At 44.8% G+C, this 19451-nt stretch overlaps 1 protein-coding gene across 1 annotated transcript in view; it reads left to right on the forward strand.

The window, feature by feature from the left end:
* Positions 1-19451, forward strand: part of COL28A1 (collagen type XXVIII alpha 1 chain) — a 689953-nt gene that overhangs the window by 192639 nt on the left and 477863 nt on the right. Inside the window, exons 8-10 of the mRNA XM_086941924.1 lie at positions 64-90; positions 5836-5880; positions 7618-7662. Of these exons, the coding sequence (XP_086798050.1) occupies positions 64-90; positions 5836-5880; positions 7618-7662 (117 nt within the window). The remainder of the gene's footprint in view (positions 1-63; positions 91-5835; positions 5881-7617; positions 7663-19451) is intronic.

The following is a 19451-nucleotide window of genomic DNA, read 5'->3' on the forward strand; positions in this document are numbered from 1 at the left end:
ACCTTTTACTGCAGTTCCGTACAGTTACATTTTAACATTCTTTATTTTCTTTTTTTTGTATAGGGTGCTCCCGGATACCGAGGAGACAAGGTAAGGCACCAAACCAAAATGTAATAAGATGGCAGCACACCTTTCCAGGAATTATACTCAGTAGAATGTCTCTACATCATAACGAAGCTTAGACTCGAAGGCACCTTCGAGCAATACTTTGACAGTGTTGCCCCTACCTGATTCAAATACCCTAGATGTATTTAGGTAATTATCTGATAGAAAGTTATTACCAAGCTGCTCAGGGTAATACAACTTATGTCTGCCACTAATGTGATTCAAACAGTGATGTGACTTATGCCACTCTCTATTTTTTTTAACACAGCCAACATTGATCACTGCATTTAGCATTCACCACAGTCACCCTATCTTATCCAAGTTGTATTACCTCAGCCATTTTAACAATCCAGATTTGTGTCACTGATTCTCAGGGCCTGATTCAAGAAAGTAAACTTACACTTTTGTGTAAGATTGCGTTTGTTTGCTATTCACAAAGGGATTTACGAGTAGTGTCTTTACAAGTGTCTGCGCACATAAAATGGCATATCTTTTTATGTGCGGAGACTCCGCAGTCGGAAATATGCTACCCATAACTTCATTTGTGAATGGAAGACAAACATAAACTTACAAAAAAGTGTCAGTTTACCTTTATGAATCGGGCCCTCAGCATTACTATGTATAAGCAAATCATTCATAAAGTTAGTGCTGGACTGGCATGTGTATTTTTTGGAAAAACAAGTGTCACAACTTTTGGTCCTGACACACATCGCGTCAGACAAATGGTCCTAAAGAATTGGCACCTATTGGAAGAACTGGAGTGTCCCTTCCCCAGGCCGATTTTTGCCTACAGAAAAAACAGAAGTATCGGCCAACACTTGGTACGTGCCGACATTGCCACATCCAAACCCAAGCAAGACCTCTTATCCAAATGGGGCCTCAAACCAGTTGAGGGGCACCACAAATGTGGTAATTGCGTGTCCTGTGGGTCCTGCCTAGAAGGTTCTGAATTTCAACACAAGCAGGTAAAATGGACCAATAAAGGGTTCTCCAACTGCAGGACCAAAAATGTTGTGTACGCCATCACCTGCGGTTGCCCTAAATTGTACATAGGGAAGACCAACCAGCAGGTGAACACCAGGATAACACAGCATCGATCTCGTATCAAAAATAAAGTGCTCAGTGCCCCAATGGTCCAACACTTTCTTGACAAATCACATACAGAAACTGATTTCTCCTGGACTGTGTTGTATACAATGCCCACTAAAAAAGGTCTTGTTGATATCGAGGAAACCCTCCTGCGCAAGGAGGCGTACTTAATTATGCGATTTAACAGTGCCCAAACTGGATTAAACACCATGTCTGAAGTATCGAGGCTTTAATCCTGTTTACCTCTTTCAAACTACATGTCCCAGAATTCTATGCGCTAAATAAAGGTTTATAACTCCGCCCCAAACATGGCAGTACTGATTCGGAATCGAACCTGAATAGACTGACAACGGAGCGCCTACTGAGCTGGTGAGTGCTCCACACAACACTCAATGTTACGCTTTGTATGCGCAAATGGAGACGTTTACTGACGAGTCTTCCGCCTTTGTTTGACAGGCTACAGACATATATATGGGATTAAGTGCCACTCTGCCACTACCTGCTTCACCTTAACGCACGAAGGATTATTGATTTGGTTGAGATCCACAGAAACTGAAGCTAAGGTAAACTTGCACTTAACATCTGAGATTTAAAAACTCACCCCGCCCGACACAAACAGTATGACTACTGGCAGGCTTTTAACACAATTATACGCTCTCTTGCCTCCACCAGAACGAACAGCACGCCCATTTACCTGAGACCACTGACAAAACGCTGAGTCTCCAGGTAGGCGGCTGCAAAATCTTTGTTTTTGTAAATATCGTTTGCGCAACCTTAATTTGTGAGTTGGTACAATAGCCTAATGCGGCTACTTTGGTTCGCACTCCACAGGTCCAAAGAAGGAATGACGGGACATTTGAAATAAGAAAGGGGCAGGGAGTAATCCCGGTACTGTCCTAGGTATGAATACGATGATTTCTTTCTTGATGTTTCGCGGGTCTCCCCGCGTGTGTATTTAATGAATATGCAATGCCTGACGGCATTTTAAGTTCTATGTTATCTTACAGATAACAAGGTCCCACTACAAGTTTTGGTGTACACAGATCCCCGAGATCAGGCCTCCGGAGCCACTTTCAGGTATTAAAAGGGCCTAGAGGGGCAGTGGGGGCAGTCACCCGGGTACTGAACACAATGGTGACATGTCGCTCTCTTTTTTGTTTTTAACACACACTTTTAGATCCAGATTGAATGAGCCCTGATGAGAGTCCGTTAACTTGTCTCACGGTCTCGAAACGCGTCGGCATCATTGGAGGAATGCACAGAGAATACATAATTGTTTTCTTGGTTCCACTGGCTATTTGATTAATTCGTCTGCATTCTTCCATTGTTTTCCTAGAACGTGTCTCCTTCATTGAGTACATATTGTTTTTTGGATGAGCAAATGTTCCGATCAATCTAATGAATGTTAAATGATCATTCACTATGAAATGAATGTTGCTAAATGACCATTCACTATGAAATATGTATTACACTAATTGTGTGTTCTCCCTTGTTTGAAATTATTTTCGTGAATTTTGTGATATATATTCTTTTTTTGTCTAGTATTGGTTATATGTTGAGTGTCTTCCTCGGACAACTCGTTTAAACTTATACGTTGAACTTCTTAAACAACAGGTAAAAATAAATATACCAAACAAATCGGTGATTCATTTCTTGATTTGTTTGCTCGCAGTAAAGAGCACTGAAAATTGGTGGGGGTGGCACTTGTTTTTCCAAAAATTATACACGGTCCAGCCTACCCCACATCCCGGGACCTATCTCCTTAACTTTCAATGGACTGGCATGTGTGGCATTCTGGCAGTATGACACTGCCGCCAGAGGGGTCACCTTGAAAGGGCCAGTGAGTCTGTTGGTTTTGTTTTGGTCACCTGGGCCATGAGGGGACTACCACAACAGCCCATATCTGGCTCATGTGGCAATGCAAGACTGCCCGACAGGCCAGTCCTACAGCGTGTAAAGAAATGTGTATGTGTAATAATGAACTCCTAGATTCATTACAACCAATAATGCTTTTGTGGAAACATAGTAAACTCATCCTTCAGCATGGTTCATGTTGTTATGATGCTTGTAAGTGGCACGCATTTGAGATCATCTGGAAACTAAAGGAAATATTGGATGCCAAAAGTTAAGAGGACATTTCACCCTCGAAAACATGACCAAACTGGAAGTTAATCGCAGATTCACAAACAAGCACACAGATATTTCCTACCATTGGTTTATTAGTAAGTGTAGTAAATACAGACTGTTTAGGGATTCATGAAGAATCCCTGGAGAATTCTTGGAAATTTATAGCAAGAGTAATTTGTCATCCGTAACATTTACTCAAACAGAATTTGCCAGCCAATGGAAATTGAAACATAAGCAATTTTCTGATGCAAATTCATATTTGCACAATTAGATTGTTTATGTTTCTGGACAGGAAAATAATTTTCACTGTTACACCCCATTAAATATGAGAAGTTCCCTCCCTGGAACTGCACTTATTCCTGTCCTTGAGAGAAGTAAATCTGAATAGATTTCTACAGTCTGAAATTATCTGCTTGGGTGACAAAGTGAACACATAGAATCCTACAGGTATGCGGGTGTTCACCTACGTTTGCAGGTAACACATACTCAGTTGTCCGAAATTGGAACCCAGGATATTCAACATGCACTGTGTTATAAGCACACTACTAATCTAACACTGAAGAATAGACTTAAGTACAAGCATGATTATACAACTCACTACCCGCCCATGAAACAGCATAAGTGAACAATCTCTGCTATAGGGAATTATTATTATCATTGCTATTATCGCGTCTTATAAAGTGCTTGTCTGCACCCGGAACAAATGAGTACAGCCTCTAGTTTAAAACAGCCAAGTAATCAATACCTTGCGAAACACCATAAAAGAAAAGTAGTTTCACAGGGATTCCAGACGGGCGTTCCAGAGCTTCCCACCAGGGTATGAAAATGACCTCCCTCCCCCTCCATCCTTGCTAGACAAATTCTCTGGAATTTACACAAAGGCTAGTTAGATGACCGAAGCAGGCATAAGGGCTGATAAGACACCACCACATCTTGTATATAGTGTGGTGTAGTGCCGAATCTTGCCATGTGCCATGTGCATATAGCACGAGGCTTTTAGCTGTATATGTTTGTCTGCGAGCCGTGAAGCTCCCCCGAGGAGATACAACACCGATGAATGCTTAGAAAGGCAAAAGAGCAGTCTGGTTGCAGCATTGTGAACTACTTGTATGTGCCAGATGACTGCCTTCTCGGCCCCCAAGTATAAGATATTCCTGTAATCAATTCTGGACAAGAATAATGCTAGAATCACAGTTTTCTGGGCATAGAGTGGTATTATTCCTATGATCTTTCTTACCCACCTCAGAACTGCGAGATAAGTGGAGGCTACCTGCGTCTTTATAGTAGCTTCTCATCCAACCAGAACCCGAGGTACTTTACCTTGGGTGACAAATCTGGGAGGCTATCCACAGACTCTGGGCAATGCTGAAAAACCCATATTTGATGAGTTTTTCTCAGGTCCATAACCTCAGTCTGCGCGCTGTTGAGCTTAAGTTAGTTTGCACCCATCCATGTGGAAATCCTGTTCTGGCATAGGTTCAGGGTTCTGATGCCATCACCCTGTGCAAACGATAAAGCAAAGATGGTGTGTGCGTCGCCTGCATAATGGAACAAAGTTAAGATGCAGCTGTCAACTTCCTCCGCAAGGGGACCTGCATAGATGTTAAACAGCATTGGTCTTAACGCTATCCCCTGGGGAATGCCACAAACAAGTGCACATGATTTTGATCTAGCACTGTCTGAGAAGACCTGAAATGAATGGTCTTCAAGAAACAAAGACATCCAGGCCAGTGCAGTACCCTGCAAGCCCAATGACGTTTGCTTTTCCAGGAGAATGGAATGGTACACAGTGTCAAAGGCTGCACTGAGATCTAATAAAATCAGTGCTGCTGTACCACCCTCATCCAGGAGCCATCTAAGATGTGAAGAAAAAAACAGGAGAGGGCCCCCTACAACCCAAAGGAAAAGGGCACCAAGTAGACTGTCAGTCAAAATTAAATTCCCTTTGGGAATATATCAAAAATGCCTAATTGCAAATCACACACCATTCACACCCAATTGTAATCAATATCACCAAGAAATCTTGATAGAATCAAAGTTCCAATATATAATTGTATTCCTCCATACAAAACCAGTTAAAAAAGTGTATCAAATATACAATTTATACATTCAATATACCAATAAATTCACATGGCAAATCTTGTTCTTTACAGTCACAAATGTCACACCAGAAATGTTCTAAGACCAATCAATCATTCCAAGTTTTCAACACATTCATATTATAGAGAAAAGGGAGACAATTTTATAGACATTGATTATTTTGTCATTATGGCACACTAATCGAACGAAACAATCATTGGTCAAACCACTATGTTGGTAAAGTCTCTTTGTTCATCCAAAGCTAAGTCGATTTATTGCTTTAGTAACTCAGCATCAACGATGTTCCATGATCCCTAGGAGGGGATAATTTTAGCCCAGGTCCACATGTCACAAATGATGATGTTAATGGCACAAGTGTTTTATCTGTAAATACCAGTGCATGTTTTCAATTTGTTATACCTTGTTCTCTGTTAGGGTGAAAGAGGTGAATGTGGAAAACCAGGTGTAAAAGGAGAAAAAGTAAGTAGAAAGAGTGATACCTTGAAATTGTGATTACTGTTTAGTATTTGCTAACATCAGAACATATACTCTATCTATATCTAACGCCTGGTGTGAACTCTGCACCAAGAAATGTGGGCAACTCACAACATATATTTTAATATGTAATTCCCATTGAGGTCTTCATCAGAAATTCAAATGTAGTAATTTTACACTCAAAATGACTGATACCAGTAGTTTTGGGATGGGAAATTACCCATGACTTTCAAGGTATCCCCTATGGATTCCCACATCACTTTCTCCATTAATGAGCTGTGTTTTGTGCACATGTTTCGCTAGCTTTAACCAGATAAACGTGTTTCCCAGAAAAACTTTTGGTAATTGTACACGAAGCTATACTTCATTATTCAAACCTTCTGTGTTAACAGGAAATGTTCTATTTCCAGTACCACATGGTGATGAACCAGCACCAGTCACCCTGTGCAGAAAATGTATTTTCAGTGCTCACGACTGGAAAAATCACATATGACACGACAAATGTCTGATATCTTGATATGTTTGTTTGTTAACATGTGAGTGAATTTATAATTTTAGTATATGTTGAAAAGTGGGCAAGAGGCAAATATTTTTCGTTTTTTTACGGTCTTAAACTAATGAATGCTTAAATGACTTATTGGTACAATTAAATGGTTATGATGTAATGAGTGTTTCAAGTTTTCTTAAGTTTTCCCACCATGGAGGTGCCATCGCCTCTTAACCCACTCTACATTACCAGGAAAATTATTGGTTACATAGGGGAAGGTACCACTTACTTTCACAACAAATGCAGAGCTATCTCTTGACACAGCAAAGAACTTGACTTCCTTCTCTGAGCTTAGTAAACTAGACAACTGCTAGGCAAACCCCACACAATGTAGCACAGAATTTGGGAAAGGCATATATCTGAATGATGCCAACATTTATAATAATATTGTATCTCTTTTTAGTGATTTTGTTTTAGTCTAACACAGTTTTTTTTTATATAACTTTGTCAATGTCCTGTTTTAATGTAAAACACATTTGGCTACAGCCAATAAGTAAAAATATCAAGTCTGTCAGTTGTAGCTGCTGTGACTTAAATACCTTTGGCGCCCTTTACTTTTATTTATCATATGTCCTATACTAGTCACATTTAACTAAGTGCATGCTCTGTCCATGGTCACTCTTTTGCTATCCGCAATTAATCCAGGAAGGCAGCCAGGAAGGCAGCCATTTCAGAACAAAAAGAACCAAAAGTATTTGAAAACCCGAATATACCTCTTTCACCTGGCAGTGGGAGCTTTCCGTGTGTATATGTGTCGGTGTCCATGTATTTAGCATGTCCTGGTGGTAACGTTGTTCTTCACTAGCTTGAGGTTAGCCTCTTTCCCCTCTAGTCAATCTTTCCTGAGTGACCCAGCACTGACATCTCTAATATAGCTCACTATTTTTAAAGGAATTGTAAAATATTGCTTTGGGTACCGAAGAATGCGTTCTAAAAGGAATATTGTTCATTAACTACATTCATCAAATTAACCACATGTGCCTCAGAAAATTAAATGCAAAAAGAGAACGAAATGTAAAAATGCAGCGCTGCAAATTAGGACGCGTTGATAGAAAACATGAACATCTTTTTGTAATGCCAGATATAGTGAAATCTTAAAACATAATTTAATGAAAAAATACGCTTTAGCTCCGAAAAAACCCTTCATTTGTTTCTTGTAACTGTTTTTTTTATAGGGCCCAGAAGGCCCCGTTGGGCAGAGGGGACTTAGAGGACCACAGGTAAGCACACCAGGAGCTATTACCAATACTACCTTCAGACTATTGCAATAACTGTCCTGTGAGGCTTAGTTTCTTGGTCAAGAATGGGCTCCTTTCACAGGCCGACCTCTGTGACACGCAAACACATATGCTGCTATGTTATGTAACCTGTCTTGATTTATGGGACAATTCTGGAGCACTCCAGTGGTCCTGGGACACACATCTTACACTTTGATTAGTCATTGGGAGAGATAAGAAGAGGGTTGACTGCAGCAGGGAGGTCTGTGGTGGTAGCAAGGAATTTTGGGAGCTGCTGATTAGTTGATTTTCTGCTGCCATCACCCCTGCGAGTTACATTTAAAATACCATATATTATTGTGCATGTTAGGGTGACATGAGGGGGACATTATAAAACATGTCTGGAATTACTTACGTTCTCATACAGCGGTGATGTGGCCCGGCCGTTCGGTATGCGCTGTCACCTTATGTGGCAGATCAATATTTATTTGCATATCGTTGGTTTATATATTTGCTCCCCTAAATTAGTCGCACTGTGAGCACAAAAAAGGACTGATGGACTGAAATGTGTCCCATTACATAGTCACTGATAGTAGATGTTTCCATTCCCAATCTCAAAAGAAATACATATTTGGTACATAATGCAAGTAATAACACAACAAAATCAAGATAAGGCCACCATCTAATTGTTTGCAATGAATAGTATAAGAACACAGGGGGGGCGTGGCCAAGGACCGAACATGGCGGACGTGCTCTAGAGAGGCTCCGTGCATGACCATTAACACCAGCTAAATATCCTTCTACCCCTGCACCCCTGATCGCCACAATATCCCCCTTGGTCCCTGGGAGGCGATGCGAACCTCCGACGGCAATCTGCGGCCACAGACGACTACCGGCGGCCGGACACGGACCACGGCTTGAGCGCGGCCTAGCCCTCATGGTGCGGCAGCGGACTGGTGCAAGGGGATGATGCGGGTGTGACCTGAGCCGCTGTGGGAAGGTGAGCCGGCGCATACCAGCAGCCGGCTCTCGGGGAAACAGCAATGAGACCTGCGAAGCCCACGAGCTGTCCGAGACCAGCGAGGGCGCTGCCTGTGTGGGCTGCCGGCGAATCCTGCCCGTTCGGAGTGGAGGCGGCGCCGGCCGCACTGGATCCCCGTCGGGACGCGCCTGCCCCCACCGCCCTGTGCTGACTCCCCGGAGGCGCTGCCACCGCTGCCCTGCCCCGTGTGCTGGTGATCGGAGGGGCTGAGACGGGCGCCGACTGCAGCGCGGCGGACTTCATCACTTGCGGGGACACTGTCTGCCGAGCCCCTATTGCTGCCTGGTGGAAGGTACGGTGCGGGGGGAAGGAGCGGAGATCATTGGCATACCACCATGCTGCTGCACTCTGGAAACAGCGTTTGGACTCTGCCACCCCCTCCCCCCCCTATATGCTGGCATACCGGCAGTGAGGCATAACAGTCCCTAAAGAGCCTTGAGGGCCGCCATTTTCTACCCACCTTGGTTGCAAGGTGGGTAGAAAACTACGAAGATAAGACTATTTCGGTATACCCAGATTTCACCCCGGCGGTACAGAGAGCTCGATCAACGTTCCTGGGAGTTAAACGCAAGCTGCGAGACAGGAACCTGAAATATGCTCTGCTATTTCCGGCCCGGCTCAAAGTACTTTACAACAACAAGTCTTACTTTTTCGAATCACCGGAGGAAGCGGCGGAGTGGATGGAGGTAACACTGACACCCCCGAACATGCAGGACCCCTTTGAGGAGGATCGGAGAGAGGGACCATCGCACCGGGAAGGACGGAGCCAGACGGGAGCGACCATGGGACACGCGAACCACCACACGGCCTCAGGAGGGTCGTCATCGACCAGGACCAAGGGGATTGGTCAACTGACAACGGCCGCCTTGGCCGAGCACGACGCTCAAGACCCTGCCGCCTCAGTTAGCCACTCCGCCACACACACAGAGGTGTCGGGTTCGGCTGATAGTCTACAACTGTTCCCCAAGATCACAGCACAAGAAGCGAAGGACCTATGACTGTTGCTGGGGAAGACGTCGGATGGTAACGTATGAACTGAATGCAAGGCGATCGGGGGGGCCCTATTTGCTATGGGTGCAATGGAGTGCTACCAACTGACTCTGGACAGGTGTAAGTGGCCCCAGCTCCCCACCATATAGACATGTTTCAATGTAAGGCATGCCCACGTTGGGCGGTACTGTTTGGATCCCAAAGGGTTTTATTCAGGGACCTAGTAGTTATGGGGTTGTTTTTTGTACAGGCACGAGACTCATGGCTGACTAACTACACCTGCTTCATAGTGCGGTCCTCACCGACTTTACCTGCTACCAATTGGAATGGGGACCCTCAATGATTATAAGTTGTGGACTTGGAACGTCCGTGGCATGGGGTCAGTCCACAAAAGGCATAGAATTTTGGCTCAACTAAATCGCGGAAAGGTCAAAATTGCCTGCCTTCAGGAAACCCATTTATCGACCTCAGAAAGTGGGAAGTTGCTTAAAAAGTGGAAGGGACAATTGTTCGCTACCTCTTACTCAGCCTTCTCGAGAGGGGCAGCTGTGTGGCTGAGGAACTCAGTCCCCTTTCAACTAGTGGAACTGAGGAAAGATACTGAAGGCAGATACGTATTCGTCCGAGGGTTGTTGGCCGGTTCCCCTGTTGTATTGGGTAGTGTATATGCGCCGAACTCGAGCCAATCGGCCTTCCTAGTGAAACTTAACGGAGTGCTAGCTGACTGGGCAGATTTTCCTTGGTTGATGGGCGGGGATTTTAATGCTGTCCTGGATGTCTCCCTAGATAGGTCCCACCCACCATTGCAAGCTACGGAAAGTAGAAAACAAGCTGAGGCGCTAGCGCAATGGGCAGAGGGTTGGCACCTAGCAGATGCATGGCGTGGTAAACACAATTTAGACAGGGAGTACACATTCTATTCACCACCCCACAAATTACACAGCAGAATAGACCATGTTTTTTGCTCTACATCACTACTGGGGTCGGTCATGACAGCAGAACACATGGGTAAAACTCTCTCGGACCACAACCCGGTGGAAGTTAGCTTCCAGTGGGGCAGGATCCCAACACCCATACCAACTTGGCGCATTACACCAGATCTCTTGGAAGACACGACTTTCCGCACAACACTCGAGATGGCCATCGCAACTTACTTTGACACAAACAGTGGGTCCGCGAGCTCCCGCCAAGTGGAGTGGGACGCTTTCAAAGCTTCGATCCGGGGAGAAGCGGTGAGCACACGGGTGGGCATGAGGCACACTGTGATGGACAGGCTCCGGGAAGTAGAGGGGCGCCTAGCCATGTTAGAGAGTGAAGCTGCCGGCACGAATGTACCCTTCACGCCACTACAAGAAGCACACATCCAACACGCAGAACTGCTAGAAGAGCTACGTATCCTAGACTACAGAGAGTACACGAGTAGACAACATGCTCAGGCGGATAAGGCAGGACCTTTATTGGCCCGACTGGTGAAAGATGACCCGATACACTTGCCCATAATGGAGGTACTTGACCAAGGGGGGTCCATGGCAAAAACGCAGTTGAGTGTGAACACAGCATTCAGAGACTACTATGGGACGTTATACTGCCCGCACACCCCTATGCTAGATGGGGCTCTCAGGGACTTCATGGAGGGGTTGGAACTACCGAAGCTTGAGGAACGACAGAGGAAGGAGCTGGCGAGGCCTATCACGGTAGCAGAAATACGCCAGGCTATTCGCGCACTCCCACGGAACAAAGCCTCGGGCACGGATGGTTCCAGTGGAATTCTAACGAGCCTTCATAGATCTTCTGGCACCACTACTCCTAGAGGTGTATAAAGAGGCACTTAAAGCTCGGGCCTCCCACAGTCCACACTGCAAGCCCTAATAGTGTCACTGCTGAAACCGGGCAGAGACAGCCTACATATAGCAAATTACAGGCCACTATCACTACTAAACACGGACTACAAAATATTAAGTAAAATACTAGCAACTAGACTGGCCCAATATATTCCATCGCTCATACACCCGGACCAGTGCGGCTTTGTGCCGGGCAGGAGCACTGCTATGAATCTGCGGCGACTCAGCCAAATCATGCTAGATGCAACGGGACGGACAGACGCGGAGGGATGCATATCATTAGACCTGAAACAGGCATTTGACTCAATCAAACGGGACTACATGTTTGCGGTACTCGACTACTTCGGGATACCGACAGAGTACATTAGCTGGGTAAAGCTGCTCCACACATATCCGACGGCGCGGATCCGCACAAACAGATGCATATCAACACAATTGGAAGTAGCAAAAGGTACTAGGCAGGGATGTCCATTATCCCCACTATTATTTATACTGGCACTAGAGCCCTTACTATGCAAACTCCGCGAGTCTGCGCAACACAGGGGCATACGGAGAGGCGGGGTGACGCATGTGGTATCAGCATATGCGGATGACATTATACTCTACTTCGGAGACCTAGGAGGGGATTTAAAACCTGTGCCTGAAATATTTGATAGCTTCAGCACCATGTCGGGCCTTACGATTAGCGAACCCAAATCGTATGGATTTTTCTTCTCTGCAACCAGAGTGGAAACCCACCTTCCCTTTGCACCCTATTCTTTCCAGGTGGCGGAACACACCTTTCGTTACCTTGGGATACAAATATACAGAGATTCAAGGGATCTACTAGATGGCAACATAGGAAGGCCGATAACGAAGTTAAGATCACAAGTGCAATTCTGGACCACGCTACCACTAGCAGTGGCTGGCAGGGTGACTATTTCCAAGATGGTGGTCCTGCCCCGCCTGTTGTACTACTTTACCGGTCTGCCACTGAGAATTCCTGCCACCGTATTCAAAACACTAGATACCCTGATGACTGAATTGGTTTGGGGCCCCGGGAGGCGACGTATCAGCCTGAAGAAATTGCAGCTCCCCACGACTGCGGGTGGTATGGGGGTTCCAGACCTTCGGGCATATAACTTCGCATGTCAATTGCAATGGCTCGCCTACTGGCTGGCAGGATGCAATCTCCACGAAATTGACATGTCTGACTCGGAATGGAACAAGGGGAGTGTCCATGCCCTGCTACTCCCAAGGGCAGAGATCCCGCGGTCAACACCCCCCCTGCTCCGCATAGCGAATGAACACTGGAGGCGAGCAGTGAAATACACTTCTCCCACATCAACTTACGCCCCCACGATACCACTGCTAGGGCTACCAGCTGGACTGAGAACGCTTTCGAACCATATGCTTACAGACTGGCATGACTTGGGAGTGACACAAGTAGGGGATTTCTTTAATGATGACAGGATGATGACATTCGAAGACTTTCGCACTACACACCTCACACCTGGAGGGTCGTTCTTACTGCACTCAGGATTGAAATGTTACATAACACAGGTATGGGCCCCGGATGGGATAGAGCCACCCACGAACCCGCTACTCACGATGCAGTATCTGATGGGGTCTGGCAGCCATCTGACCAGATGGATAACGCATGGTATAAGAGAGGGCAGGGCTATTTCACTGCAACCCATACGAGATAAGTGGGAACACGATATTGGGAGACCGCTCAGGGATAAGGAATGGGACCGGATTTTGAAATATCCTAAAAAGGTATCGAGAAACCAGAAGTTCAAATTCATACAGCTCATGCTCCTGCACAGAGCATATCTGACTCCCCACCGCCTACACACTATGTTCCCTGATACTCCCAATACATGCCCAATGTGGAGGATGCCCGACTAGTACACATGCTATGGGCCTGCTCTAAACTAGGGTATTACTGGACCACAGTACAGACCGACCTGGCTAGACTAGTCCCCGCCAAACCATACACCACAGTGGAATATACCCTTCTGGGATTGGGCCCCGTGGAGCGGAAAAAGAGTGTTGGCACACGATTCACAGATCTAGCCATGATCTTAGCGAAGCGTGCAATAACCATTAGCTGGAAGTCACCCAAGCCACCAGACCCTGAGATATGGAGGGCGGAGTTAGTGAGATGGGGGAAGGCTGAGAGTGCGACATTGCAACGCGAGGAACGTAGAGGGCTCAGGAAGCACCCCATCTCCCTGGAATGGAATGCATTACTGGGGTCCTTTGAGTCAGGGAATGATACAGACTCAGATCACACCATAGATATGGGACAACAGGAATGAAGACAAATCCAAATAATATAACGCCCCCCATAAAGCTTACACCTAATAGGATGGGCCCGTTGCACGCAACTACAGGTGCACGAACAGTGTCTAATAAAAGTGTCACATCCTATATGCCTCTAGTACGGCTGTAGCAGAGTTATCATATCACACGAAATGTCCATGTGTAAGAGTGTCCGGCACCACGAGAGGATGTAACTGTGAGTAGGACAGTGCCTGGGGGGGAGGGAGAGGGAGGGGGGAGTTCAGGTTGGGAGATTTTTCAAAACTAACGAAAAAATGAAAATGTATATATCCTGTCAGTGCGATCATAATATACAAATGTGTGAATTATGTACTGTGAATAACCTGCACTGTTGAACACAAATTCATATATCCTGTTAATAAAGAAATTAAAAAAAAAATAGTATAAGAACAACACAGGTCCAGACACATTGATCAGATTTGGGGGATAAGAGATCAATGTGTTACCAAATTAGTCGATGGACAATTTAGATTTTTCACAGCTTTGTGGGCAGAAAATCTGGATTTTATTAAGGACACAGAAGCATTACAAATAGCGGGAATGCATATGACCTCAAGCCTCGCCAGTTCTGGAGGAAGGCATTCACCCCTGATACCTGAGGGTCCAGCCTCTAACTGAAAAAGTTTGGCATCTGAGTGTTTAATCTGTCTGTGAAGAGGTCCATCCGGAAGGGGCCCCATCGGTCTTTGATAATCAAGAATATCTCCCTGTTTAACTTCCAGTTGCTGGAGTCCTTGAAATTCCTCGAGAACCAGCCCGCTACACCATTGTTCAAACCGGGATGTGTTCCACCGTGACTGACAGTCCCTTGGTCACACAATAGTCCCAGAAAACCTTCGCTATATCGGTCAGACCCTTCAAACGTGGTCCTCCTATCTTGTTGACGTATTTCACCGCAGAGACATTGTCCATGCGAAGCATTATACAGCATTTCAATAAACTCTGGGTGAAGCTTCAAAACGCAAAGGAACCTGCTAAAAGTTCCAGGCAGTTGATATGTAATTTCTTCTCCTCACGTGTCCACTGCCCTCTGGTGGAAGAGTTACCACATGTGGCACCCCAACCCTCCAGACTCGCATCCGATTCTATTATCAAATCTGGGGTTTCCCACAAGATGGCTTTTGCCATTCCAAGCTTCTGCATTTTTCAGCCACCAATATAGTTATTTCCTTAAATATTCCTCCAAGGAAGTCATCTGAATGTAGGACAGAGTCGATTTCAGAGCTTTTGTTTTAAGTCTCTGGAGGACCTGTGGTGTAGAGGGCCCAGAAAGATCGCTTGAATGGTTGAGGAGAGGAGACCCAGGATTCTGGCTAAAAGTCTCAAAGGGAAGACTTCCAGAGAAAGTATCTTTTTTAATTCCTTTCTGAGTTTCTTTATCTTTCCCCTTGGTAATTTCAATTCTCCTGATACTGTGTTTACCATGAACTCCAGGAATTGGGTTTCCTGGGTTGGGGTAGTGCAAGATTTCTTTGTATTTATGACAAAGCCTAGCTGCTCCAGAAGGCGGATTGGATTGTAAGGTCAGTGTGGTGAGAAATTGTCGCCTTGGACTGACCCATGAGCAGAATATCATCCAGATAGATTATTAGTTTTACCCCCCTTTCCCTTAGCCACGCTACTACTGGACGTAAGACCTTAGTGAAGCACCAAGAGGCGGAGGATAGTCCGAATGGAAGACTACAACATTCCCAGAGTTATCCCTCCCAGGTGAATTGGAGGAACTTCCTGTGTGGGGGCCAAATTGGAATGGTCAAATAGGCGTCCTTTAAGTCTAAGCGTGTTAGCCAGTCACCTTTTCTCAAGACATCTCTCAGGAGGTGTATTTCCTCCATCTTGAAGTGGTGGTAAGATACCCACCCGTCTAGACATTTTAAGTTCATTACAGGTCGCTGTGTCTTGTCTTTCTTTTCTACCAAGAAAATATTGCTGATGAAACCTGTCTGTGAGCTCTCTATTATAGCCCCTTTTGCGTAAAGATCCATAACTTCTTGAGATACTAGTTTTTTCTGTTCTTGGGAGAACATCATCTCGCGGGGTGTTTTTGATTGGAAGGGGATGTCTATAAAATCTATTTTGTAACCTTTGACGGTTTGTGGGACCCACGGGTCTTGAGTTATCAATGTGCAGTTCGCAGAGAAAAGGGCTAGTCTCCCTCCCACTTTTATTGGGTCATCTGAATGGTCTTTCGATACACCTACCTGTTTAGAAACCTCTGCTTCTTCTTTCGCTACGAAATGGTCTTCCCCTCATGCGTTGCCTCTGAGGGTAGAAGGTTTGTTTCCCGTAGAATGATGTCTGTTGGAATCTAGATATTCGTCCCAGAAAGGGTCTTGAGGTGGATTGGCCACGGTTGGGGAATTGACCCCCCATTCTCCCGGCCCTTCCAAAAATTTTGTCTTGGAAGACTTTTTTAATTTTGTATCGAGCAGAACGCCCCTACATATTTGGCCATCTCACAGATAAAATCTTCTCCAAATAGGAGTCCTTGGGAGGTGGGTCCTGCCTCCTTGTTAGTCAATTCAATTAGCTTAGGATCTATTTTAAGGATTATCCCCTCCCTTTTTTCACTTGATATGGCAGTGTTCGCATTGCCAAGGAGGCACGTAACTCCTTGGGATCAATAGGAGTACCATCAACATATGCGCTTTCGGCCAGGTCAAAAATGTTGGTTAGGGGACCAATTATATCAAGCAGACGGTCTTGACATGACTTAAGACCTTTGTCTATGCCCTTCCTTGGGTCCTTTGCACCTTTGACTATAAAAGCGACAACCTTAGGGTCGAGTTCAGGGGTGGAAGCAATTTTGTCTGGAAGGGATGGACGAGGGCATTCCGATCTCAAACTGGATCTTACTTCTTTCGGGATCTCCCTTCTTAACCAGAAGCTAATATAATCTTCTACCTGTTGGGATGGTAGCCATTCGAGAGATAGGGGATGTTTGATTAACAATGGATCAACCATATCGTCTCCAAAAGGGTCAGTGATACCCATTTTTGATCCTGAGGCCTTGCTTGCCTCTTCAGAGTTTTCCATTAAATTGTCTCCTTGGATCTCAATGTCTGAATCAAAAGGTGATAAACAGGAGAGATCTATTGCTGCCTCGTCTTGTTCATCGCTATCAATATGTATAGGGAGTTGTGGGCCTATCTGTTGCCCCTCTGTGATGCCCGGGGCTCGTTCTGGTGCAGTCATTTGGACTGCTGCACCCGCTGCGACAGGGACCACTGTTCCCTGGCTGTGACGCAGCAGCAGGGTTATCCAATATGCAAGGTGGTCCGCCGAGCATGTTTCGAGTTTCCCCACAGCCAGCCCTTTCATGGCAGTGAGCCTGCCATGAAAAGACTAGCAGTGGGAAACAAACGGGGCACTGCAGGACCCTTTTGCCCTGCTGCCATGGGGATGAATTCAGGGTGGCACAACATGTGCCCCCCGTTTGCATGCACCCCATCACTGTGTTTGCGTTCCCATTGGGGTATCCGTTTTCAGGGCGCCGCCGTGGGAACCGCAAAATAAAATCCTGCTAGACATGAGTTGTACTCATAATCTGGCAGGCATACCATGCATGGCTTTGTTGGTGGTGTGCGGGCGCAAAGCCGACGCAGCACCGTCAAAGTCATAATCAGGTCCATGTTTTTTTATTTCCTTGCCAAGTTCGTCTATTTTATTGTTGTGGTTAAAAAATTCTGAAGTCCTATACTGCCTTTTAAAGGTTCTCCAAAGTTTCGTTTGCATTCATCAAAACAACATCATCTAATATCTGCCATTTCCAACCTGCTATATCTTTAGTCAATTTCCTCGCATACTCAAGGGTTGTGTCCACCCCCAATACAGTCCAGTCCTGAGAGCAATTATTAGCCACAAAAATAAAATTTTCTTTAAATTCAGCGTTATCAACAAATATAGCAGATTTGTTTTTAACTTGCAAACCTATGGGAATAATGTTGGGCCATAAATAGTTAGTAAATAGGTGTTCCTGTAACTATGCCCATATCAATTTGTTTTCTAATTTCTCTAATTTGTTTAATTATTTTTCTAAAATGTTGTTAACTGGCACTGGTGTGCTATCAAGAAAACAAGAAGTTAAAAGGTGTTGTGGGAAGGGCCCTTAGTCTCCCCGGGGTTACATTGGTGCCCCTTGTTCCAAGGCTTGGAGTCCGGGACCCTATTTTTTGCTCATAAAGCTGCAGTACCAGAATGTTAAAAGCATAAGAATGAGTACCAGCAGGTTGAAAGAACGATTCTTGCACATACTGAATTGCATTAATACTGCTTTATCAACAATGTTGATATTGATAGTGAAATGTTATATGTATCAATAAAGCTTATTCAAAGATGATACCATCCATAGTGAATTAGATTGTGTTTTATTAGTTTTCTGTGATCTATGTTTGCTTTTAGCAATGTGCTGACATCCTGACAAAGAAGTATGTTTGCTTTTCTGATATTGGCACCTTGTTGTTTTGTGTCTAGTATTGGTGGGGTATTCTGATTATAGGGTGAGGTGTCAACTATTCTAAGGGTGTCACCAAAGGTATTTACATCTATCTAATGGTACATATTTGTAAATGTATGCACAGTATTCAGAAGTGTGTAAATGTAATGAAGTACTTTTCGTTTTTTATAAGAAAACGGTCTGCCTGGACAATGATTTATTGAGTGTTGTTTTTTTTGTACTCGCAAGCTGGGGTACTAGCACACTTCACCTCCTTCGAGTAGGACTGGACTGCTCTGTTTCACTACCCTTAGAGATTCAAGGAAGCTGCAATTTTGCTACTTGGTTGCCGGTAAAGGAAAGATAGTGGACTTTCTCCCTGTGAAGGACTCACATCCTTTGCAATTAATAATCCACTTTCTTACATTTAAAATTTCAGGGTCAGTAGATACTAAGACTGTTAGATCTGTCAGTCTAAGTGTGGTCATTCCTCTAAAGTTTTGTCTTTCTCCTCCATTTTTTGCTGGTTTTGTTTTGATGACCTTAGGTCTGTGTGCACTTTACCACTGCTAATCAGAGCTGAAGTGCATGTGCTCACTCCTTAACTCATGGTAACACTGGCTTATCCCCAATTGGTATATGTAATTTATTTACTCGTAAGTCCCTAGTAAAGTGGTTACATATGCCATGGCCTTGTAAATTAATTGCTACCAGGGGGCTTGCAACACTGATTGTGCCACCCACCTAAGTAACTCTTCAAACATGTCTCAGGACTGCCATCGCTGCCGGTGTAGGCAGTTTTAAACTGCACTTTTGACCTGACAAAATAAACCTTTTACCAGGCCCAAACTTCCTTTTTCAAACATAGAAGTCACCCCTAGGGCAGGCACTAAACAGCCCACAGGGCAGGGTGCAATGTATTTAAAAAAGTGGGACATGTAATTGTACGTTTTACATGTCCTGATAGTGAAAAACTCTTAAATTCAATTTTTACTCCTGCAAGGCACACCCCTCCCATAGGATAACATTGGAGCTACGTTATTACATTTTGTAAGCTGTAATTTCAAAATAGGAGGAGGTAACCAGTTCATGTTTGGAGCCTTTGGAATTGTAATAAAAATCACCTCTAAAGGCAAAGCTCGATTTTATATTACAA

The sequence above is a fragment of the Lissotriton vulgaris genome, chromosome 10, assembly GCF_964263255.1.
Source record: "Lissotriton vulgaris chromosome 10, aLisVul1.2, whole genome shotgun sequence".
In the NCBI taxonomy this organism is placed as follows: Eukaryota; Metazoa; Chordata; class Amphibia; order Caudata; family Salamandridae; genus Lissotriton; species Lissotriton vulgaris.